Source organism: Balaenoptera acutorostrata, chromosome 6, assembly GCF_949987535.1.
Source record: "Balaenoptera acutorostrata chromosome 6, mBalAcu1.1, whole genome shotgun sequence".
NCBI lineage: Eukaryota > Metazoa > Chordata > Mammalia > Artiodactyla > Balaenopteridae > Balaenoptera > Balaenoptera acutorostrata.
In genome coordinates, this window is record NC_080069.1 from 30,598,330 (window position 1) to 30,624,674 (window position 26,345).

The following is a 26,345-nucleotide window of genomic DNA, read 5'->3' on the forward strand; positions in this document are numbered from 1 at the left end:
CTTTTGGGGGGAAACTCTATACTGTTTTCCACACTGTACCAATTTACATTCCCACCAGCAGTGTACACATGTTCACTTTTATCAAAATTCTTGCAACACTTGTTATTTTTTGTCTTTTTTATAACAGCCATTCTAACAGATTTGAGGTGGTATCTCATTGTGGTTTTGATTTGCATTTCCTTGATGATTAGTGAAGTTGAGCATCTTTTCATATACCTGTTGGTCATTTGAATGTCTTCTTTTGAGAAATGTCTATTTAGGTCTTTTGCCCATGTTTTAATCAGGCTATTTATTTATCTATTTGCTATTAAGTTGCATGAGTTCCATATATATTTTAGATATTAACCCCTTATTGGATATATAATTTGAAAATATTTTCTCCCATTCAGTAGGTTGCTTTTTCATTTTGTTGATTATTTCCTTTGCTGTACAAAAGCTTTATATGCAATCTCACTTGTCTGATTTTGCTTTGTGGCCTGTGCTTTTGGTGTCATATCAAAAAAAAATTTGTCCAGTCAGATTATTTCCCTGTTTTCTTTCAGTAGTTTTAGAGTTTCAGGTCTTATGTTTGAGAATTTCATCCACTTTGAGTGATGTCTGGTGTAAGACAAGGGTCCAATTTCATGGTCTGCATACAGATATCCTATTTTCTAAATACCATAACACACGTATCCTTCAGTGAGTGCCATTATTTTCCTAGAGCCTAGGATGTTGAATTAAATTATGTGGAATCCCAGGTCTTTGACATTGATTAGTGCAGAACTCATTAGAAGGTAAGAATAAGGGTCTATTTAATTCCTATGGTATAACTATCAACATAATGCAATAAATAATTCATCTCCTAAAATGTACTTTTATGATAATTTACTTTTATGCAAATCAAGGGACCAGACCTCACAGTGCCATCATTAAATATTACTTCCAGTGTTGCATTTTTGGCAATGCATTTTAGTTGGGATTTTCACAAACTGGTATGTATTTAGAAGATAATCAAGAAAGATGACAAGTGCATCTTGGAATTTCAAACAAATGGAATTAGACATTTTTGTACAGATATAGAAGGCAGAACCAGAATCAAAGTATGGCTGAAATAGGCAGGCAGTTTTTGGCTTAATAAAAGGACATAATTCCAAAATATGACAGCTATCCATAAATGGATTGGGCCTATTTAACATATCCTCTTCTCTGGCTATATTTAAGAACAGGATAGGGGACAACTGGTCTGAGGTATTGTTGGGGGAATTTCCTACTCACAATTCAAGGCTGGTGGCTTCTAAAATCCTGTCAGTTTCCTAGTGCCGACTAAAAAGCCTTCAGTCGAGGACAAGTAGCAGTAAAGTCCCTGATAGAAGGGGCAGTCTAGGTAGAAGACCTGAGCTCAATAAAAGAATTTCTAGGTTCTTTCAGGAAAAACTGATTTTGGACATCAATATGCTTTGGGAAGCAATGTGTGATCAGTGAGTGTAAATGAAGCTATAACTCAGTACACCAAGTGCTATGGACTGAAGCCCTGGAAGGGACCTAAGCCAATGGATACACTATAACAAATCAAACAAAAATCTTTAGGATTGTACAAGACCCATTTGAAACAACAGCAATAATACAAGATGCAAATCAATAGTGAAATGACTGGACTTACTCCATTCTTCAATTAGGTCCACCTGGGTCTCTTTAATAAGGAGGAAGACATAAGTTCTTCAGAGTTTCAGTGTTTGTCTTCTTTCAAAGAGGCATCGAATGCTCAAACACCGAATAAAAAATATTCTCACTATATTTGTTCCCCAAATTCGTGGAGCAGGTCCTATCTGTCACATTAACTCTTCAACTAGCCAAGCCACTTTACTTTTGGAGCTTGGGTTGGCATCTGCAAAGTAGGATGTAATATCTCACAAGGTCCTTTCCAGCCAGTAATCATAACATTTATAGAGCCACAATTAGTGTTAGCTGATTTCTGCACTTTAGCACATCAGCACTTTACCCAAACATGATCTGAGGCTTTGAGTAATCAGTTCATATACACCGTGTTGGTACCATCAAGTAGTTCTGGATTGGAACAGGGACCTGTATGTTTCCTAAGACTGTCCTTCCCATGAATCCCACAGCCCAGGTAAGCTCTCTGTCAGCTTCTGTATAGATTTTGAAGAGGAACAGAATATCGTAGTTATAGCATACGGCACTTCCCCAGTTCGGGATTCCAGATCCCGGGGCTCTGTATCCGTGTCAGAACGTGCCCATCCATATACTTGTTGGGGGCACCAAACCAAGACCAGAAGTGCAGTCACTAACAAAACCCCCAGCACCTGACACCCTCAGTTCGCCAGATCCGGTTCTGTCTCAGGAAAAAGAAACTACTCCTGGGGTCCTTGGGAGATGACGCATTTCCAGCGTGCCGCGGAGTCCTGACGTCAAGGAGGCCCCGGAAACGTGGAGGCGGGGCCTGAGGTGGGCGGGCACTGCTGAGGCTTTGAGCGCAGGCGCAGAGCTTGTGGCGGGAGCTGAGATCCGGGGCGGGGCCTCCTGCCCCTAGCCGGCCTGTGGGGAAGCGGAGCGGGGCTACCTCGGCCGCTGGAGCCGCTGTTGGCAGCTCTCTGAGTTTGGTTCTGTTGGTGGCTGTGGCTTGTGCCCGCTTTTAGCTGCTCTCCTCGCCTCGTTTCTTTTGCGGCTCCGGCCTGGGCAGCGCTCAAAGCACTCGGCGTTGCCACTGGCGCAGCCGCCTGACCTGCAGGCCGGTTTGGGCCGCGGAGCCCATGAGAGCGCGGGCCCCGCCGCCGCATTTGCGGCGTAGCTGTAGCCCCGTAACCCCCCCAGCCGGCGCGGGCATGGCAGCGGCATGAACGCGGAATCTCCACTGGAGAGGGAGGAGAAGGCGGCGTCGGAGCCCGAGGCGGGAGCCATGCTGGAGAAGCGCGCGGGCGCGCGGGCCGCGAGCGGCAGCTCGGTGAGTGCGGGCTCGGAGTTCGGACGCTTTTCTCAGCCCGAAGCCCCAAGCCAGGGGAGGTTGGGCGGCGTCGCGGCCTGAGTCCGGGGACGCCTGATGCGGGGCTGGGGCCTGGGTCCCTTGGGGATGAGGATACACTGACCCTTCGCCTCCGCTCGAGGGGCTCTGGCTGTCTGAAAGCCTGTCCTTTTCCGTGTCAGCCAGCCGAATTCATCACTGCTAGGCTTTCCTAGCGCTGCTCATCGCTAGACAAAAATTTAGGCGACTTGGTTATTGTTTCAAAAGACGCCCAACGTGGGACCGTGAATATAAGTAATTTGGTTCTTTCAGAGCTCTCCATACAGGTGACAGTGGATACTGTTTTCATTGGTGCACTTTCTGGCTTGAGCCTACTTAGAAGATGTGTGGAGAACCTTTAGAACCGGCATTGGGCCCTGGACCGGGAAGTTGGCGGTGGAGGCTGGGCAGCGCCTTCCTGTTCCTTCGTGGTTCTCTAGGCGGTCACAGAAGCGGTTGGTGAGCAGGATTTCAGAGGAAGCTGCCTATCCCAGGGCCCAACTGAGGAGCGTATTCAGGCTAGTCTCTTAACAGTTTCACGTGAGAGTCAGGTGGCTTCCGAAGCACTGGTTTAATTGGCCTGGATTCGGCAGAGCAGGCTGTCAGTGGCGCTTAGGTGTCTGACGTTGGAACTCTAAGCATAGAGTGTCATTTTCTCAAAGACATATTTTTTTCTTTTTTCTTTTTTGCTCTATTTAGGACAGGAAATATAGAAACGGTACAATGAATAGAAACTAATGCCAAGGAGACTTTTTCCAAAGAAAATAGAAATTTTAGGAAAATTAAATTATATGCAATCGGCTTCAGATTTAATTTGCTTTTAAAGAATGCTAAATGATGTTGAGGGCCCCTTCCTGCCCAAGTGACTTCTTATTTTTGAGAAAAAAAATTAGGAGTTCCTCATTTCAAAGATAAGATTTCTGGAAAGTGGGGAAGTGTTTTTGGTAGGAGGAGGGAAATTCTATAGAATTGGTTTTTCTCGTTTTGTTTTTGATTACATAAAAGGTAGACTTATCTTCCTGCCGACTAAGGGAAACGAAACTGCCAGCTCCTCCTCCTGTCTTTGAATTGATAGACCATAATTACTGACCAGTGGCCAAGCTAGTAACCTGAGAGGTAGACTCCATCCTTTCCCATCCCTTCATCCAATATATTAATAAGTCTAGCTAAGTTTACCAGGTAAAGATTTTAGGTTTTTTATCCTTTCTGCGTTCCTGTGGTTCAGTTCCTTAGCATTTTTGACCTAGATTTTGACTATCTCTTGAGACCCTTGCTTGCTTCATCATCAGGCTGCTCTCCACCGTATTGATTAGTGTAATCTAACATGTAAATATGATCATTACTGCTGTCCTTAAATATTTTCATTAGCTCTCTTTGGCTTATAGGATAAAAAAATAACCTGGCAGGTTGAAGCATTAAAGCATAGTGATTAGGTGAGCATGCTTGGAATCCCAGTTCCCACTTTTTATTACCTGTATAACTTTGGGCAAGTTATATAACCTCTCCAAATTAATGATAGTGTTTACCTCAGAGAATTGTGAGGGTTACTACAACCTGGCACCTAGTAAGTCCTCAATAAATATTAGCTGTTATTGTTATTATTTCTCTATTTTACGCATGAATGATTGGTCAGAATGTATAGGTGATCCTTGTCTGATAAAAAACATTCAGTTCTCTCCCATTTACTAATCTATACAGGAACTAGACCCCAACCTAAAAATTAAAGTCGCTGATTTTATGTGCTTAGAACAGGAATTTTTGAGGAATGTGTATTCAAAGAAACTGAGACAGTTTATTCCCTGATTGCTTTCCCTGTGAGTCTTGATGCTAATTTAGGCACAGATAGATTCCTGTCCAGTCTTTCCTTACCTCTTAGGGTGTGTCTAGTCAGTACTGATAAATTGCAGTGAATTCTGACAGTGAGTTTTGGTGCTTGCTCTACTTAGATGACTAGCATGGGTCGGTAGCAGGGTTCAGCCACTGGTGCTTTTTGTAATGTGTGTTGCCTGGGAAAGCAGTGAATGTCTTTAATCATATATGTTCATGTCATATGCCAGTACCCCCAAAGTATGCATCTTTCCTGTTTGCAGTTTCTTTCTAGTATTGCTTCCAGGTGCTACATTCTTTGTCCTCCAAAACTTGACTTCATTTTAATGTGTTGGAATTTCCTTATAGCTTGATTCTAGTGTATTCATGGTTTCAAGTTCTTAGATGTTACTAATAATCACAAGCAAGACTGCCCACATACAGGGAATCGGCTGAAACTTTTTTCTACCTTGTTTGGCAAAGAGATGTATTGACCTGAATAATAGAAGGGAATCACATATTTATTCTAAGAGACCATTGCAATCTAGAAAAGGGAATTGTGTGTAGTAAATAAGTTCTTGTTTTATTGTCCTTTCTTTGCTCTATCCCTCCCTAATTGTGTGTGTTCATACACCTTGAAATGTTGTGTCAGAATTATTTGCATTATCATTGAATGCATATCCTTTTGGAATCATTTACCTTTGAGCATCTGAAGAGAATTAAGGATTTTCTGCAAAGAAAACACAACTGAGTTTAGCATACTGTGTATTTCAGAATGTTCATTGACTCCAAAAAGCCAGTACTTAGATACCAGTTAAGATCTCTGATGTAGGGCCTCTCGGGATCAATGCCATTCTGGTGACATTTGATGTGTTTTTAGTTGATTTTCCTCAGACCGTTTTAGAGGGGCTCCTGTAAAGACTAATTTTGATTTATAAGGACAAGAATGTTATATATTATATAGGCAAAATGGAAACAGTACTGAAGAGCAGCTTGTTACCCAAAAAAAAAGGCTAGAAGGACTAGATATGTTTTGTTTGTAAAAAGGTGAAAGAGGGGACTTCCCTGGCGGTCCAGTGGTTAAGACTCCACGCTTCCACTGCAGCGGGGCACGGGTTCCATCCCTGGTCAGGGAACCAAGATCCCACATCCCACGGGTGGCACGGCCAAAAAAAAAAAAAAAAAAAAAAAAAAAAAGTGAAAGAGGACCTAGGGACATTTTAGGGGAATTTTTTTTTTTAAATTAGCTTTCAATTCTTAACACTGTTAGGAATCAGTATGATCATTTTAGTAATAAAATAGTACTGGGACATTAGCACAACCAAACTCTGTTAAGTAAATTATAAGCAGATAAAAGGAGAAATGGAAAGCATTTGTGAGCAGTTGATCTATCACAATTTATAAAAGTAAATGCATTGTGCTTTCATAGCAGAAACATTTATATTTCATATTAAGAAGTATGCAGATCTCTAGTCAACTTTCAAGCCTTTATCAGAACACAGACTTGTTGCTGCTGTTGTATTGTTCTTAGGCCTAGTATAGGCAGGATTTTGTAAAACTTGCTTCTTATGATATCTGAGCATCCTTTCCCACGGGTTTTCTTACTAGATTAAGTCTTTGAAGACAGGGACTACACCTGTGTATCTTTTAATCTAAAATAGTCCTTTAATCTAAAATAGTCTAAAATAAATGTATGTTAGAGAAGTAAATTAGTCTAGTTTAAACCAGTAATTATGCTTATCAATGAAATTAGCTTGTTACTTTTATATAAGTTTTGGTCGGCCTTATAAAACAAATTGGAGAGTTCTGTTTTCTTTTATTCTCTGAAGAGTTTGTGTAAGATGGTAATACAGTTGTAGAACTTTATGGGTCTTCAGTTTTTTGGGCTAATGTAGTTCTAGAACAATGTAGATTTTCCGTTTGATTTTCTATTTTTTTCTGTCAATTTTAGTAAGTTGTATTTTGCTAGGAATTTGTCCATTTCATCTAAAATTTCAAATTAATTGGCATAAAGTTGTTCCTGACAGCCTCTTAGGCTCTTTTTAATTACTGTAGGATCTTTAGTCTATTTTTTTTTATTGCTGACATTGGTAATTTTTACCTTATCTTTAAAAAATATTCTTTAGGGTCTTCTGGATAAATATTCACAAATTTTTCAAGTGGCAGTAATTTCATGTCTTGTTTCTGTATTATATGAACTATATCCAGGAAAATGTTCAGTAGTAATTGTAAAAGTGCACAGCCTTCTCTGCGTAACAGGAATATATATATTTTTTCCAATGTCAAGGATGATGTTAGCTATACAGATGCGATAAACATGCTTTATTACACTATGGAAGCGTCTTTTTATTCCTCATTCTCCTTCTTGCTGGTGTTTTCTCTCTCCTTTCCCCCTTCTTTCTCTTTCCTTCCTTCCCTCTCTCCCTCCTTCTAGTTTAGTGTCTCATAGAACCTTCACAAGTGGTTTATGAAATCTGAGATGTGCCCTGGGGAAAGAGGTTGTAGCATACATAGCAAGGGCATTGTTGTATGAAAATTGGAAGAGAAATTTGTCCTTAATATCTGTAATCAATTATAACAAATAAGAGTTTCTAACCCTGCAAAAACATATCATATTTGTGAAGTTTGGTTAATTTCCTATCTAGATGCCTGACTTTTTTATATGTAGCTTTGTATTTGCTTCTCTTTTAAAAACAGCTTTATTGAAATATAATTATAAAAACTATATATGTTTAGAGTGTACAGATTTGTGTTTTGACACTTGTGAAATCATTACTGCAATCAAGATAGTGAACATATCCATCACCCCTAAAAGTTTCCTTGTGCCCATTTGTACATCCTCTATCCACCTCCACCTTCCCAGGCGAGCATTTATCTACTTTCTGTTGCTATATATTAGTTTTAATTTTCTAAAGTTTTATATAAATGGACTTATACAGAATATATTCTTTTTGGTCTGGCTTTTTTCAACTCAGATAAATTATTTTGAGATTTATTCATGTTGTTGTATAAATGAGTAGTGCATTCCTTTTTGTTACTGAGTAGTGTTCAGTTGTATGGATGTATCAGTTTGTTTATCCATTCATCCCTCGGTGAACATTTGGTTTATCACCAGTTTTTGGCGGTTACAAATAAAGCGGCGATGAGCATTCATGAACCAGTCTTTGTATGGAGTATACTTTATTTTCTTTTAAGTAAATACTTAGAAGTGGAATGGTTGGATCATATGGTAGGTGTATTGTTTAACTTCTTAAGAAACTGCCCAACTGTTTTTTTAAATTTAAAAGTTTTAATTTTACATTGGCACTAGCACTCTGAGAGTTCATCTACATCCTCATCAACACTTGGTCAGTCAATTTTAGCCCTTCTAGTAGGTCTGTAGTGGTATCTTACTGTGCTTTTATTTTGCATCTCCCCATGCCTAATTATGTTTAACATCGTTCCATAAGCGCTTACTTGCCATTTGTATATCCTCTTGGTGAAGTGTCTGTTCACATCTTTTGCCTATTTATTTGTTGTTGTTGGGTCGTTTATTATCTTATAATTGAGTTTTAAGAGTTCTTTATATATTGGGGTTGCAAGTCTTTTATCAGATATATGTTTGCAAATATTTTCTTCTGAGCAGAAGTTTTAATGAAATTTAATTTTATCAATATGCTCTTTTAGGGATTGTGTTTTTGGTTTCATATCCAAGAAATCCTAACTCAGTATCACAATAATTTCCTTTTTTATTTTTAGAATTTTTAAAAATTTTACAATTAGGTTTATGACCCATTTTGAATTAATTTTTTATATGGTGCACAGTATCAAAGGCAGTTCTTTTTTTGCATATGGTAACGAATTGTTGTCTCATCTGTTGAAAAGACTTATTCACTGAATTGCCTTTGCACCTTTGTCAAAATTCAGTTGTCCATATATGTGTCGGTCTATTCTGGATTCTTTATTTTGTTTCATTGATCTGTTTATCTTTACATCAGTACCATTCAGTCGCTATTACTGGAGATTCATAGTAAGATTTGAAACGAATAGAGTTTGTCCTACAACTTTGTTCTTCTCTTTTAAAACTGTTTTGGCTATTCTGGGTCCTTTGCATTTTAGAATTATAGAATGAGCTTGTCAGTTTCTACAAAAAAGCCTGCTGTTATTTTTGTTGGGATTTTGTTGATCCAGAAGATCCGTTTAGGAAGAATTGAAAACAATATAGTCTTCTGATCCATAAATGAGGTATTTCTCCATTTATTTTAGATCTTTAATTTCTTTCAACTGTGCTTTATAATTTTCAACAGGTCTTTTGTGTCATTTGTCACATTTTCCCTATATCATACGTTTTAGGTGCTATTGAACATGTAATGTAAATGTAATATAAATGTAAATTATTAAGAAATTTTAAATTCACAACTGTTTGTTGCCAATATATAGAAATACAGTTGATTTAAGAAAAAATTTTAATTGTGATATAATATACAAAATTGTAAATTGTAACAAAGTTTACAATTTAATTATTTGTATGTGTATAGTTCAGTAGTGTTAAGTATATTCACATTGTTGTGCAACCAATCTCCAGAACTTTTTCATCTTCTAAAACTGAAACTCTATATCCATTAAACAGCAACTTCCCATTTACTCCAGCTCCGGGTAACCATCATTCTGCCTTCAGTTTCTGAGTATTGACTACTCTAGATACCTCATATAAGTGGAGTCATATACACAATTTGTCATTTTCTGACTGGCTTATTTCACTTAGCATAATGTCCTCAAGACATGTTGTCTTCAAGATTGTTGAAGGCACGTGTGGCATGTGTCAGGATTTCCATTTTTTAAAAAAATAGTAATAATAATAATTTATTTATTTTTGGCTGCGTCGGGTCCTCGTTGCTCCGCGCTTTTGGCTGCGTTGGGTCCTCATTGCTGTGCAGGGGCTTTCTTTAGTTGCGGCAAGCGGGGGCTACTCTTCTTTGTGGCGCATGGCTTCTCATTACTGTGACTTCTCTTGTTGTGGAGCACGGGCTCTAGGCACGCGGTATTCAGTAGTTGTGACACACAGGCTCTAGAGCGCAGACTCAGTAGTTGTGGCGCACGGGCTTAGTTGCTCCGCGACATGTGGGATCTTCTTGGACCAGGGCTTGAACCCATGTCCCCTGTGTCGGCAGGTGGATTCTTAACCACTGCGCCACCAGGGAAGCCCTTTCCTTCCTTTAAGGCTGAATAATATTCCATTTTCTGTATATGCCACATTTTCTCTATTTATCTTTTGATGAGCACTTGGGTTGTTTCTGTCTTTTGGCTATTGTGAATAATGCCACTGAACATGAGTGTACAAATATTGGGTTGACCAAAATGTTAGCATCTTATGGAAAAACCCGAACGAACTTTTTGGCTAACCCAATATTTCTTTGAGATCCAACTTTCAGTTCTTTTGCATATCTACCCAGAAGTGGAATTGCTAGATTATTGGATAATACTATTTTTAATTTTTTAAGGAACCATTATACTGTTTCCCATAGTGACTGCACCATTTTACATTCCCACCAACAGTGCACAAGGGTTCTAGTTTCTCCACCTCCTCATCAACACTTGTCATTTTCTTTCTTTCTTTCTTTTTTTTTTTTTTTTACAATACAGAATACAGTTAACTTATTTTTTTTAATAGATTTATTTATCTAATTTATTTATTTTTGACTGCGTTGGGTCTTCATTGCTGCACACGGGCCTTCTCCAGTTGTGGCGAGCAGGGGCTACTCTTCACTGCAGTGTGCAGGCCTCTCACTGTGGTGGCCTCTCCTGTTGCGGAGCATGGGCTCTAGGCACGTGGGCTTCAGTAGTTGTGGCGCACGGGCTTAGTTGCTCCGCGGCATGTGGGATCTTCCTGGACCAGCACTCGAACCCGTGTCCCCTGCATTGGCAGGAGGATTCTTAACCACTGCGCCACCAGGGAAGTTCAACACTTGTCATTTTTTGTTTTGTGTTGTTTTTGTTTTTGTTGTGGATAGTAGCCATCCTGATGTGTGTGAAGTGATATCTCATTTTGATTTTGCATTTTCCTAATGATTAGCATGTTGAACATCTTCTCATATGCTTGTTTGGCCATTTGTATATTTTCATTAGAGAAATGTATATTCAAGTCCTTTGCCCATTTTGAATTGGGTTATTTGGATTAACTCTTTATCAGATACATGCTTTGCAGATATTTTCTCCATAGGTTGCCTTTTCACTCTGTTGATTCTGTCCGTTGATGCACAAGTTTTAAATTTTTATAAAGTCCAGTTTATCTATTTTTACTTTTGTTGCCTGTGTGTTTTGGTGTCATAGCCAAGAAATCATTGTCAAATCTAATGTTGTGAAGCTTTTCCCCTATGTTGTCATCTAAGAGTTTTAGAGTTTTAGGTCTTACATTTAGGTCTATTTTTTTTCCCTGCTAATCCCAAACTCCTAATTTATCCCTCCCCATAGGTCTTTGGTTCATTTTAAAAGTTTGTAATTTCGTTGAAGCCCGATATCTGTTGTTTCTTTTGTTGCTCGTTTTGGAGTCGTGTCTAAGAATCCATTGCTAAATCTAAGATTTACCTCTGTGTTCTCTTCTAGGAGTTTTATGGCTTTTAGCTTAGTTCATTCATCTGTTTTGAGTTAATTTTTGTGTGTGGTGTGAGGTAGGGTTCCACCTTCATTCTTTATATGTGGAAGTTGAGTTGTCTTAGCACCATTTGTTGGAGAGACAGTTCTTTGCTCATTGATTGAATGGGTTTGGCACTGTTGGCAAAAATCAATTGGACATAGATATGGATCCATAGATATATTGATTTCTTTGTGGGCTTTCAGTTTTATTCAGTTGGTATATATGGTAGACTCTCTCTCGCTTCTCTGTCGACAAGTCGCTGGTGTCTACTGGGTACTGTGATCCTTGAGTTGGGGGTTATGTGGGGGACAAAGGGAGTAGCTTTCAACCTTATCTTTTTCCAGTTGGCAACAGATGACCTGATTGACAAAAGCCAGATGTCCTAGTTCATCTGAACTTTTCAGGTCATGTTGAGAAAGCAGGTGAAGGGGTTGGTGAAGATTGCCCTTTGCCCAGACACACACTATCCAGGCCAGACTTCTTAGTGTGGGTAAGGGATAGGTGGGTAAGTACAGGTCTGTGCTTTACTTTGCCTGGGACTCCTATTACCACTTAACTCAGGTTGCTGCAGTCCAGGCTACCTACCATATGTATGTGCTGATTCTACTTGTGGAGAAATTCGGGCTCTCTAAGAAAGGCATTGTAAGTAATACGAGTGGCTAGGCTAGTAGCACATACTCTGGAGGTATGTGACTCCCTGGATGTAATACCAGCTTTGCCACTTACTAATCACGTGAATCGGGCAAGTACTTAAGCTCTGTGCCTCTGAGTTTTGTCATCTATAAAATGGGGGTAATAATAGTTCCTATGTCAAAAGATTGTAGGGAGGATAAAATGATAGTAATGTGCTTTGATCAGGGCTTGGCATGGTGTCTATTGCTGCTGCTGTAAAAGGATAATTTTTGCCTATGTGTATCTCAGAATCCTTTGTAATAGACTGTCCCTGACCTGTGTCCTTGTCCTTCAGAGTGTTTATTTCCATTTTAAATTGTACATTTCATGAGGTGGGAGCCAGGATAGTTTCTTCTATTGCTGCCATTGTTCCCAGCATCTAGCTGACGTATAGTAGAGCTCCACAAATATGTGTTGAATGAATTGATCACTTGGAGTTGAATTTTTTTTTTTTTTTTTTTGGGCTGCGCCACATAGCTTGCGGGATCTTAGTTCCCAGATCAGGGATTGAACCCCGGCCACGGCAGTGAAAGCGCCAAGTCCTAACCACAGGACCACCAGGGAATGCCCTGGAGTTGAATATTTTTATTGTTAAAGAATGTTGATAGAAATAGGAATATTTACAAAAACAGTTCTTGGGATCTTAGTTTGCTTTAAGTTGGTTGGTAGTTGATAAATTAAGTTTGAAAACTTGAGTGAGGGAAAAGCAGTTCTTTTACAAATATTTAATGAATGCTTGGTCTATACAACATGATAGCCATGTCATTTATTCAACTATTTAACGTGAGGCTGACAAATTTTTTATAATTTTTGCAGAAAAGTTATTTCATCTGGAGAAATAAGCAGTAAAATTGTTTTTCTGACTTGCATTCCAATATTATTAGGTAGGAGGAAGAAAAGCAAAGCCTTTAGGTATAGTCATTTGTTTGTTTTTTAAAACCATTTGTGTTCTCCTTGTGTTTATATTTAAAAGCTTTCTAATAAAAAATTTATTTTTGATGGAGCATTTTACTAACCAGGTATATATGATATAAGCAGAAAGTACCATAAGTGTGAATTATTAAAATATTGAGGGCTAATAGTGAAACATACTTTTCATACATGTCTTTTATAGTAATGCAGAGATGACTGACTGAACCTTGTGGCAGTACGTTCCAACTATGGAGTACCAATCTTCAATTAGAATATATTTTAAAATAATTTTTTTTTTCTGTCCAGAAGTATGATGGAGCCAACAGTTTACATAGTTATAGACTTGGTTCCTTAAAATATCAAACTCAAATATTACATTTTAACATTGTGCATGACATAATAATGTATTTGATAAAGAGGTTTATTATTGTACATAAGAAGTCCAGGAATAGTGTGCTGTGCTTAGCAGTTTAATATCACCAAGGACCTGGTGGGCTCATTACATTCATAAGCTTCACTCTTCCCAATGTGTTGGCTTTTGGTCTTTAGGGTTGATCCCTTGTGGTCTCTTAAGTTCAAGTGCATTTTAACAACCCTTCATTTTTAGTCCTGCCACCCCACATTTACTGTTTTTGACATTGTATTTTACATCTTTTTGTTTTGCGTATCCCTTAACTGCTTATTGCAGATATAGATGATTTTGCTACTTCTTTCTTTAAACTTTCCCTACTAGCTTTATACATGGCTGATTTATTACCTTTACTGTATATTTGCCTTTACCAATGAGATTTTTCCTTTTATAATTTCCATGTTTCTAGTTGTGGTCCTTTTTTTTTTTCCGCTTAGAGAAGTTCCTTTGAACATTTCTTGTAAAGTTGGTTTGATGGTGCTGAACTCTTAGCTTGCTTGTCTGTGAAACTTCTGATCTCTCCATCAAATCTGAATGAAATTCTTTGTTGTAGGTTTACCCCTTTCATCACTTTAAATATCGTGTCCCTCCCTTCTGGTCTGCTGAGTTTATGCTGAAAAGTCAGCTGATAGTCATGGGAGTTCCCTTGAATGCAACTTGTTGCTTTTAATATTCTCTCTTTACCTTTTATTTTTGCCATTTTAATTACTGTTTATCTTGGTGTGGTTCTCTTTGGGTTGATCCTGTTTGGGATGTCTGTGATTCCTGGACCTGGAGGTCTGTGTTTCCTTTCCCCAGTTAAGGAAATTTTCGGCTATTATGTCTTAAAATATGTTTTCTCTCTCTTCTCCTTCTGGGACCCCTATAATGCAAATGTAGTATGCTTGATGTTGTTCTAAAGGTCTCTTAGGCTGTCCTCCTTTCTTTTTACTTTTGTCTGTTCTGCTACAGTGATTTCTACTCTGTCTTCCAGCTTGCTGATCCATTCCCTTGTATCATTCAGTCTATTGTTGATTCCTTCTAGTGTATTTTTCATTTCACTTATTGTATTCTTCGTCTCTGTTTGGTTCGTCTTTATATTTGCTTGTTATACGTATTATATACACACAAAAGTTTAACTCTTTGTTAAACACGAGTTTTTAACTTTAATGGAGTCCAACATAACAACTTTTTCTTGCATGGATGGTGACAATAGTGTTGTGTATACAAACTCATGAAACTATGGGACCTAATTTTGGGGTCTATGATCTATTTTGAGTTACTTTTTTTTTAGTGTAGCAATATGTGCATAACATAAAATTTATCATCTTAGACATTTTTAAGTGCATAGTTCAGTGGCATTTAAGTACATTAAAATTGTTGTGCAACCATTACCATTGTCCGTCTCCAGAACTTTTCATTATCCCAAACTGAATTCAGTACCCATTAAACTATAACTCCTCAATTCCCTCTCCTCCCAGCCCCTGGCAACCACCATCCACAGTCTATCTCTATGAATCTGACTACTCTAGATACCTCATATAAATAGAATTATACAGCAACTGTCCTTTTATGACTGGCTTATTTCACTTAGCATATTGTCTTCAAGGTTTATCAGTGTTGTAACATGTCAGAATGTCCTGTCTTTTTTTACTGCTGAAAACTATTCCATTGCATGCATATACCATATTTTGTTCATACGTTCATCCACCAATGGACACTTGGGTGGCTTCTACCTTTTGGCTGTTGTGAATAATGCTGCTGTGAACGTGGGTGTAGATACCTCTTGGAGACCCTGCATTCAATTCTTTTGGGTATATACCCAAAAGTAGAATTGCTGGATCTCTAGGTAATTCTATTTTTAATTTTTTTAGGAACCCCATACTGTTTTTCACAGTGGTTGTAGCATATTACATTCCCATTAACGGTGCACCAGGGTTCCAGTTTCTCTAAATCTTTGTCAACACTTGTTTTTTCTGGTTTTAATTTTTGTTTTTAGTCATGGCCATCCTAATGAGCACAGGTAATATCTCATTTTGCTTTTGATTTTCATTTCCCTAATGATTAGTGATGTTCAGCGTCTTTTCATGTATTTATTTGTTCTTTGCCCAATTTTTTTTTTTTGTCCTTGAGTTGTAGGACTTTTTTTTTTTTAATATATACTCTGGATGTTAATTTCTTATCCGATATGTGATTTGCAAGTGTTTTCTCCTATAGGTTGTCTTTTCACTCTGTTGGTAATGTCCTTTGATGCACAAAAGCTTTCTATTTTGATCAAGTCCAATTTATCTATTTTTTCCTTTTGTTGCTTTTTCTTTTGGTGTTACATCCAAGAAATCGTTGCCAAGTCCAGTGTCGTGAAGCTTTTCCCCTATGTTGTCATCTAAGAGTTTTATAGTTTTAGCTCTTATGTTCAGGGCTTTAATCCATTGTGAGTTAAGTTTTTGTGCATGATGTAAGGTAGAAAAGGTCTACTTCATTCTTTTGCATATGAATATCCAACTTCCCCAGCCCATTTGTTGAAGAGACTGTCCTTTCTCCATTCAATGGTCTTAGCACCCTTGTTGCAAATGATTTGACCATTATGCAAGTGTTTATTTCTGGATTCTATTATACTCCTTAGGTCTATATGTGTGTATTTGTGGCAGTACCACACTGTTTTGATTAGCTTTGTAGTATGTTTTGAAATCAGGAAGTGTGAGAACTACAGTTTTGTTCTTCTTTTTCAAGATTGTTTTGGCTATTCAGGATTCCTTGAGATTCCATGTAAGATCATGACATGCTCAAACAAATAATTTTACTCCTTCCTTTCCAGTTTGGATGTCTTTTATTTCTTTTTTTCCCTAATTACTCTGGTTAGAACTTCCACTACTGTGTTGAATAGAAACTGTGAAAGCGGGCATCGTTTTCTTCTTCCTGGTCTTAGAGGAAAAGTTTTTTCAGCCATTGGCTGTTTTGATGTTAGGTGTGGATTTTTCATATGTGGCCTTTATTATATTGAGATAAGATAATTTCCTTCAATGCTAGTTTTTTGGAATTTTTTTTTTTTATCATAAAAGGGTGTTAATTTTCTCAAATGCTTTTTCTGCATCAGTTGAGATGGAGCATGTGGGGTTTTTTCCCCCCTTCATTTTAATGTGGTGTATTCCACTGGTTGATTTTATATGTGAACTATTCTTAACATTCCACGAATAAATCTCACTTGGTTATGGTGTATAACCCTTTTCATATGCTGCTGCATTTGGTTTGCTGGTGTATTGTTAAGAACTGTTGCATCAACAGCATAAGGAAAAATAGTCTCTAGTTGTCTTTTCTGGTAGGGTCTTTGTCTGGCTTTATACAGGTAATGCTGTTTTCATAGAGAATGTTGATAAAATGTGGTCAGTTGTGAGAAGAGTTCGAGAGGGATTGGTGTTCTTTAAATGTTTGGTTTAAAGTGAAGCCATCAGGTTCAGGGCTTTTCTTTGTCAGGAGGTTTTTGATCACTGATTCAGTCTCTTTATTAGTTCTAGGTTTATTCATATGTTCTGCTTCTTTATGATTCAGCCTTAGTAGATTTCTAGGAATTTGTCTCTTTCATGTCCAAGTACTGCCTTATAACCTTTCTTTCATTTCTGATTTTAGCAATTTAAGTCTTCCTCAATTTTTCTTGGTTTTCCAAAGATTTGTCAATTGTTTTCATATTTTCATAAATATCAGCTTGATTTTGTTGATTTTCTGTGTTGCTTTTCTGTATTGCATTTATTTCTGCTTTAATCTATTTCTTTCCTTTTTCTTGCTTTGTGTTTAGTTTGCTCTTTTCTAGTTTCTTATAGGGAAAAGTTAGACTGTTGATATCAGATCTTCTGTTATAATCAGGCATTTACAGCTGTAGGTTTCCCTCTAAGCACTGAGCTGCATTTAACAAGCTTTGATATGCTGTGTTTTCCTTTTCCTTTATCTGAAAGTTTTGTAACTTCCCGTGTGATTTCTTTTTTGACACATGGCTATTTAGGAGTATGTTGAATAATGTTCGTATTTATGAATTTTCCAAATTTTCTTATGTTACTGATTCCTAGCTGCATTGTGTTCAAGAACATAGTGTGATTTTTAATTCTTTTAAGTTTATTCAGACTTGTTTTTCGGTCTTTCCATGTGCACGTGAGAAGAATGTGTGTTCTGCTGTAGTTGGATGGAGTGCTCAATGTCTGTTACATCTACTTAGTGTACAGTGTTACTGAAATCTTCTATTTCCTTGTTGATCTTGTCTATTGGAAAAGGGTATTGAAGTCTCCGACTATTGTTGAATTGTCTGTTTGTGCCTTTTGTTTTTTTTAACATCTTTATTGGAGTATAATTGTTTTACAATACTGTGTTAGTTTCTGCTGTATAACAAATAAATCAGCTACATGTATACATATATCCCCATATCCCCTCCCTTTTGCGCCTCCCTCCCATCCTCCCTATCCCACCCCTCTAGGTGGTCACAAAGCACTGAGCTGATCTCCCTGTGCTATGCATAGCGCATAGTTTTTTAAGGAACCTCCATACTGTTCTCCATAGTGTCTGTATTAATTTACATTCCCATCAACAGCGCAAGAGGGATCCCTTTTCTCCACACCCTCTCCAGCATTTATTGTTTGTACATTTTATGATGATGGCCATTCTGACCAGTGTGAGGTGATACCTCATTGTGGTTTTGATTTGCATTTCTCTAATGATTAGTGATGCTGAGCATCCGTTCATGTGTTTGTTGGCAATCTGTATATCTTCTTTGGAGAAATGTCTCTTTAGGTGTTCTGCCCATTTTTGGATTGGGTTGTTTGTTTTTTAGATATTGAGCTGCTTGTACATTTTGGAGATTAATCCTTTGTCAGTTGCTTCATTTGCAAATATTTTCTCCCATTCTGAGGGTTGTCTTTTTGTCCTGTTTATGGTTTCCTTTGCTGTGCAAAGGCTTTTAAGTTTTCTTAGGTCCCATTTGTTTGTTTTTATTTCCATTACTCTAGGAGGTGGGTCAAAAAGGATCTTCTGTGATTTATGTCCTAGAGTGTTCTGCCTATGTTTTCCTCTAAGAGTTTTATAGCGTCTGGCTTTATATTTAGGTCTTTGATCCATGTTGAGTTTATTTTTGTGTATGCTGTTAGGAAGTGTTCGAATTTCATTCTTTTCCATGTAGTTGTCCACTTTTCCCAGCACCACTTATTGAAGGGACTGTCTTTTCTCCATTGCATATTCTTGCCTCCTTTGTCAAAGCTAAGGTGACCATGTGTGCATGGGTTTATCTCTGGGCTTTCTATCCTGTTCCATTGATCTATATTTCTCTGTTTGTACCAGTACCATACTGTCTTGATTACTGTAGTTCTGTAGCATAGTTTGAAGTCAGGGAGCCTGATTCCTCCAGCTCTGTTTTTCTTAAGATTGCATTAGCTCTTTGGGGTCTTTTCTGTTTCCATACAAATTGTGAAATTTTTTGTTCTAGTTCTGTAAAAATGCCATTTTTAGTTTGATAGGGATTGCATTGAATCTGTAGATTGCGTTGGGTAGTATAGTCATTTTCACAGTGTTGAGTCTTCCACTCTAAAAACATGGTGTATCTCTCCAGCTGTTTGTATCATCTTTAATTTCTTTCATCAGTGTCTTATAGTTCTCTGCATATAGGTCTTTTGTCTGCTTAGGTAGGTATATTCCTAGGTATTTTATTCTTTTTGTTGCAGTGATAATGGGAGTGTTTCCTTAATTTCTCTTTCAGGTTTTTTGTCGTTAGTGTATAGGAATGCAAGAGATTTCTGTGCATTAATATTGTATTCTGCTACTCTACCAAATTCACTGATTAGCTCTAGTAGTTTTCTGGTAGCATCTTTAGGATTCTCTATGTATAGTGTCATGTCATCTGCAAACAGTGACAGTTTTACTTCTTCTTTTCCGATTTGGATTCCTTTTATTTCTTTTTCTTCTCTGATTGCTGTGGCTAAAACTTCCAAAACAATGTTGAATAATAGTGGTGAGAGTGGGCAACCTTGTCTTGTTCCTGATCTTAGAGGAAATGGTTTCAGTTTTTCACCTTGGAGACTGATGTTGGCTGTGGGTTTGTCATATATGGCCTTTATTATGTTGAGGTAGGTTCTCCCTATGCCTACTTTCTGGAGAGTTTTTATCATAAGTGGGTATTGAATTTTGTCAAAAGCTTTTTCTGCATCTATTGAGATGATCATATGGTTTTTCTCATTTCATTGATTGATTTGCGTATGTTGAAAAATCCTTTCATTCCTGGGATAAACCCCGATTGATCATGGTGTATGATCCTTTTAATGTGCTGCTGGATTCTCTTTGCTAGTACTTTGTTGAGGATTTTTGCATCTATGTTCATCAGTGATATTGGTCTGTAGTTTTCTTTCTTTGTGACATCTTTGTCTGGTTTTGGTGTCAGGGTGATGATGGCCTCGTAGAATAAGTTTGGGAGTGCTCCTCCCTCTGCAGTATTTTGGAAGAGTTTGAGAAGGTTTGGTGTTAGCTATTCTCTAAATGTTTAATAGAATTTGCCTGTGAAGCCATCTGATCCTGGGCTTTTGTTTGTTGGAAGATTTTTAATCACAGTTTCACTTTCAGTGCTTGTGATTGGTCTGTTTATACTTTCTATTTCTTCCTGGCTCAGTCTTGGAAGGTTGTGCTTTTCTAAGAAGTTGTCGATTTTTGTCCATTTCATTGGCATATAGTTGCTTGTAGTAATCTCTCATGATCCTTTGTATTTCTGCAGTGTCAGTTGTCACTTCTCCTTTTTCATTTCTAATTCTGTTGATTTGATTCTTCTCCCTTTTTTTCTTGATGAGTCTGGCTAATGGTTTAACAATTTTGCTTATCTTCTCAAAGAACAAGCGTTTAGTTTTATTGATCTTTGGTATCGTTCCTTCATTTCTTTTTCATTTATTTCTGATCTGATATTTATGATTTCTTTCCTTCTGCTAACTTTGGGTTTTGTTTGTTCTGCTTACTCTAATTGCTTTAGGTGTAAGGTTAGGTTGTTTATTTGAGATGTTTTTTGTTTCTTGAGGTAGGATTGTATTGCTATAAACTACCCTCTTAGAACTGCTTTTGCTGCATTCCATAGGTTTTGGGTCATCGTGTTTTCATTGTCATTTGTTTCTAGGTATCTTTTGATTTCTTCTTTGATTTTTTTCAGTGATCTCTTGGTTACTTAGTACGAATTGTTTAACCTCCATGTGTTTGTATTTTTTACAGTTTTTTTTTCCTGTAATTGATATCTGGTCTCATAATTTGGTGGTCAGAAAATATACTTGATACGATTTCAATTTTCTTAAGTTTACCAAGGCTTGATTTGTGACCCCAGATATGATCTATTCTGGAGAATGTTCCATGAGCACTTGAGAAGAAAGTGTATTTTGTTGCTTTGGGATGGAATACCCTATAAATATCAATTAAGTTCATCTTGTATAACATGTCATTTAAAGTTTGTGTTTCCTTATTAATTTTTTTTGGATGATCTGTCCATTGGTGAAAGTGGGGTGTTAAAGTACCCTACTATTATTGTGTTGCTGTCAATTTCCCCTTTAATGGCTGTTAGCATTTGCCTTATATATTGTGGTGCTCCTATGTTGGGTGCATAAATATTTACAATCGTTGTATCTCCCTATTTCATTGACCCCTTGATTATTATGTAGTGTCCTTCTTTGTTTCTTGAAATAGTCTTTATTTTAAAGTCTATTTTGTCTGATATGAGAATTGCTACTCCAGCTTTCTTTGATTTCCGTTTGCATGGAATATCTTTTTCCATCCCCTCACTTTTAGTCTGTATGTGTCTGTAGGTCTGAAGTGGATCTCTTGTAGACAACATATATACGGGTCTTGTTTTTGTATCCATTGAGCTAGTCTGTGTCTTTCGGTTGGAGCATTTAATCCATTTACTTTTAAGTTAATTATCGATAATGTGTGTTCCTATTACCATTTCCTTAATTGTTTTGGGTTTGTTTTTGTAGTTCTTTTCCTTCGTGTTTCCTGCCTAGAGAAGTTCCTTTAACATTTGCTGTAAAGCTGGTTTGGTGGTGCTGAATTCTCTTAGCTTTTGCTTGTCTGTAAAGGTTTTAATTTCTGTGTCGAATCTGAATGAGACCCTTGCTGGGTAGAGTAATCTTGGTTTTAGGTCTTTCCCTTTCATCACTTTAAATATGTCCTGCCACTCCCTTCTGGCTTGCAGAGTTCCTGCTGAAAGATCAGCTGTTAACCTTATGGAGATTCCCTTGTATGTAATTTGTTGCCTTTCCCTTGCTGCTTTTAATATTTTTTGTTTGTATTTAATTTTTGATAGTTTGACTAATATGTGTCTTAGTGTGTTTCCCCTTGGATTTTTCCTGTATGGGATTCTCTGTGCTTCCTGGACTTGACTATTTCCTTTCCCATGTTAGGGAAATGTTCAAGTATTATCTCTTCAAATATTTTCTCAGACCATTTATTTTTCTTTTCTTCCTCTTCTGGTACCCCTATAATTCAAATGTTGGTGTCCCCAGAGGTATCTGAGGCTGTCCTCAATTCTTTTCCTTCTTTATTCTGCTCTGTGGCAGTTATTTCCACTATTGTATCTTCCAGATCACTTATCCATTTTTCTGCCTCAGTTATTCTGCTATTGATTCCTTCTAGAGAATTTTTAATTTCATTTATTGTGTTCATCATTGGTTGTTTGCTCTTTAGTTCTTCTAGGACCTTGTTAAACGTTTCTTGTATTTTCTCCACTGTATTTCCAAGATTTTGGATCATTTTTACTGTCATTACCCTGAATTCTTATTCAGGTAGACTGCCTATTTCCTCTTAATTTGTTTGGTCTGGTGGCTTTTTACCTTGCTTCTTCACCTGCTGCATATTTCTCTGTCTTCTCATTTTGTTTAACTTACTGTGTTTGGGGTTTCCTTTTTGCAGGCTGCAGGTTCGTAGTTCCCGTTGTTATTTGTGTCTGCCCCCAGTGGGTGAGGTTGGTTCAGTGGCTTGTGTAGGCTTCCTGGTGGAGGGGACTGGTGCCTGTGTTCTGGTGGGTGGGACTGGATATTATCTTTCTGGTGGGCAGGGCTGTGTCTGGTGGTCTGTTTTGGGGTGTCTGTGAACTTCTTACGATTTTAGGCAGCCTTTCTGCTAATGGGTGGGGTTGTGTACCTGTCTTGCTAGTTGTTTGGCATGGGCATCAAGCCCCAGTGCTTGCTGGCCATTGGGTGAAGCTGGGTCTTAGTATTGAGACAGAGATTTCTAGGAGAGCTCTCACCAATTGATATTACATGAGGCCAGGAGGTCACTGGTGGTCCAATGTCCTGGACTCGGCCTCCCGCCTTGGAGGCTCAGGCCTGACACCTGGCCGGAGCACCAGGACCTGTCAACTACACGGTACTCTTGTTTCCAACAGACCCTGCAGGCAGAGATCCAGGAGACTGACTGATGTGGTAGGAATTCTCACCTTCTTCTGGCTTCTGTCCGGTGTCCCAGCATCTCTTACTGCAACAGCTTTGGGGCATGTAGTGTCCAGCCACTAAAGTTGCATCCCATTGTCATCCCAGCTGTTTGGTAGGAAGAAATTGCCCTCTGCCCTTCTAGGTTCTTCTGGCTGGTCAAAATGGCTGAAACTCTCACCTTAAATACCATCTTCTACTAAAGATAAAAGAGGGTGTATCTTTTATTTTTAAAGGGTATGGGTGCCAGTGGATGAGAGAGAATGATTTAATGTTGCACAATATAAATATCTTTGATATTGATTGTAAACAGGTCCTATAAATAAATATGAAAGAAAACACTTTTTATGAAAAAAATGTGCAAAGAATGAACAATTCATAGAAAAATAAATATAAATTCCTAATAGTTATAGGAAAGAAGCTCAACTTCACTTGTAATCAGAGAAATACAAAATAAAATAATCATTTTAAAAATCTAACAAAAATTTAAAAATTATTTGTAGTTTAGAATATGGGGAAACAGGTATTTTCAAACACTGTTAATGAGACAGGTTCTTTTTAAAATTCTTGGTAACTTTTAAAAAGTTTTTTGGTTTTTTTTTTTTTTACTTATATTCAGTTATGAATACACTCATACATTCATCACCCTACTCCACCAGTTGAAACACAGTCTTATTTCATCTGCATTTTGTGTAAACTGGTCCTTAAGTATCAGCTGAGTTGAATCCAAGCTTTTGTTTCTTTTATTTTGGCAAGAAGAATTTATAAGTGGTGTTATTTCTTGTTAGCACATCATGCAAGAAATAATCTTTGACTCTCTTAGTGATGTTATGAATGATTAGGTTTCAGGTGTTAGTCTGATTATTCCTTCATGAAGTACCTTGTTCACTTTTACCTAATGACTTTAACGGCCATTAATGGTTATTGCCTAGATTTACTATTTAAGTGAGCTTATTACAAAGTGTGAGGATTATATGTTAATCATTCCTTCTTCATTCATTATTGAAATTCTTAAAAAGGAGAACTTTAGCTAATCAGTGTTTGGTTACCCTGAGATATGGAAAAGCAGAATAAGTGCTTCTCTCTCTCTCTCTTTTTTTTTACTCCACATTTATCAGTTTTCAGAATAATGGCTTAGTTTTCTAGCATCCACCAAAGATTGATGGACTTACAAATTTGAATATATATATGTTTCAATCTGTGGCAAATATTACTCTTTTTACTCAGTCTTTGCCCAGTGCGGTTTCCTTCAGGTTGGTCCTGAATCCTTTTGATATGACTGTAGTCTGTGATAGCATCTTTGCTTTTGGAAAGATATGTTCCAGGATCATGTACATTTTTTGCCCAAACTTGGAATCAGCTCATTGTCGAAAAAGTTCAATTTTCTTTTAGTGGGAAATGATACTTCAAGACCACAATCTGGGCTCTAGGAGATGTTCGCTCCTGTTGGGTTGCTCATCTTTTTCTAGGTCTTTTCAGTGAATAGAATTAGGAAATCCTAACTATTTTCCTTTAAGGTAATGTGTATCATAATCTATATTGATATTTTAAAACCAGATTTAGGATTTCAAGTATTTACTTCTTTGATTTTATATTTGTATCTTTTTCTCTTACAGTGAAAATCTTGGTTCCTGCAGACAATAGCATAGTACCTTATTTACTGTATTCTACTAGTTACATTTGAAAGTTTCAGGAAGTAAAAACAATGTTATTAATACCAACATGATTATTTTAAAACAGTTCAAGATTTTTTTGACCCTTAGAATATACCCTCTAAGGATGTGCATTCAAATTCTGTGTTTTAATGCAACTAAACAACACATTGATACACAGGTTGATTTATTTCATTTGGATTTAGTTTTGTTTTCGAATTAGGTAAAGCATTTACATGGTTCCGAAGTCAAATATATAAAACAAGGTATGAAATCTTGCTACCATCTCTGTGGCCTCCATTTCTCTCCTTCCTTCCTTCTGTATGTAACTGCTTTTCTTTGGTTGCTTATTTTTCTTTCCACCTGTGTTTTGTTTTTTAATATAAGCAAATATATGTGTGTGCATAGGTATTCATATTATTTGATCATCCCTTAGATTAAAAAGTACTGTACATTACACAGTATTGTGTGCCTTGCTTTTTTTTACTTAACAACATATTCTGATCATTGCTCCAAAGCAATATGTAGACATCTCCTTTTTATTACTGTATAATGCTCTAGTGTGTGGATTTACTGTAGTCTATTCTGTCAGTACTTTACTGAATGAACCGAGTCCCTTGTGGAGGGGGAAGCACTATCAAAGTGTTCCCAAAGCCTTGTGCATATGACACCTTATATTTTTGCCGTTTTGTCTTTGGGACAAATCCCTAAAGTGAGATTGTTGCTTTGGAGGATAAATATGTAAGTAATTTTGCTAGATGTTGCCGCATTGTACCATTTTTCATCCCATTAGCAGTGTAAGAGAATATTGTGAAACTTTGGAAGTTTTGCCATTCTGATAGTGAGAAATTATCTGAGTAAAGCTCAATTTTGCATTTTTCTTATTATGAATGAAGTTGTTGAAGGGCTATTTGATACCTTATTCTGTGAACTGTTTGTGCTTAACTTTTTGCCCATCTTACTATTGCATTGTTAGTCTTTTTCTTCTTGATTTTTTTTAGAAGAATTTTATATGTTAGAGATATTAGTTGATTAGCTGACGTAAATTGAAGTGTATTTTTTTTACCCACAGTTTGTACAGCTTTTTGATTATAATTGGTTCTTATTATAATTTAAATTGTGTATAACCTTTGGCGCTGCAATTCTACTTCTAGGAATTTATCCTAGAATGCTGTACATTTGTATATATGAAAGGATATTAATTGTCCCAACGATTCCATTCCTTGGTTATAGCCAAGGGAATTGGAAATCTATGTTTCTACAAAAATTTGTACATCAGTGTTTATAGCAGCACTATTCATAATAGCCAAAGGTAGAAAAAACTCAAGTGTCTATTAAACTGATGAATGAATAAACAAAATGCAGTATATCTACACAATGGAATATTATTTGGCCATAGAACTGAAAAATGAACATGGATGAATTTTGAAAATATTGTGCTGAATGGAAGCAGCAAGACACAATAAGCCACACGTTTTATGATTCCGTTTGTGAATTCTATTTATATATGATTCTAGAATAGGCAAATCCACAGAGACAGAAGGTAGATTAGCAGTTACCAGGGGATGGGGTGAGGAGAAAATGGGGAGTGACTGCTAAGGGATATGAGATTTCCTTTTAGGTGATGGTTTTAGAACTTTGTGAATATATGAAAAACCACTGAATTGTATATTTGAAAATGGTGAATTTTGTGGGATATGAATTATATCTCAATAAAAAATTTTAATGAATATCTCCCACCTAATCATGAGAGAACATTAGACAAATTCAAACTGAAGGACATTCTACAAAATAACTGGTGAAGTATATACCAGAACTCCTCAAAAGTGTCAAGATCATGAAAAATAAAAAATAAAAATCTTAGGAATCATCTCAGATTGGA

The 26,345-nt window shown here is 37.2% G+C and overlaps 1 protein-coding gene across 1 annotated transcript in view; it reads left to right on the plus strand.

Moving 5' to 3' along the window:
• Positions 1–2,484: 2,484 nt before the first annotated feature.
• Positions 2,485–26,345, plus strand: part of MFSD14B (major facilitator superfamily domain containing 14B) — a 463,050-nt gene continuing 439,189 nt past the window's right edge. The window contains exon 1 of the mRNA XM_057548333.1: positions 2,485–2,938. Within this exon, the coding sequence (XP_057404316.1) occupies positions 2,831–2,938 (108 nt within the window). The 5' untranslated portion in view covers positions 2,485–2,830. The remainder of the gene's footprint in view (positions 2,939–26,345) is intronic.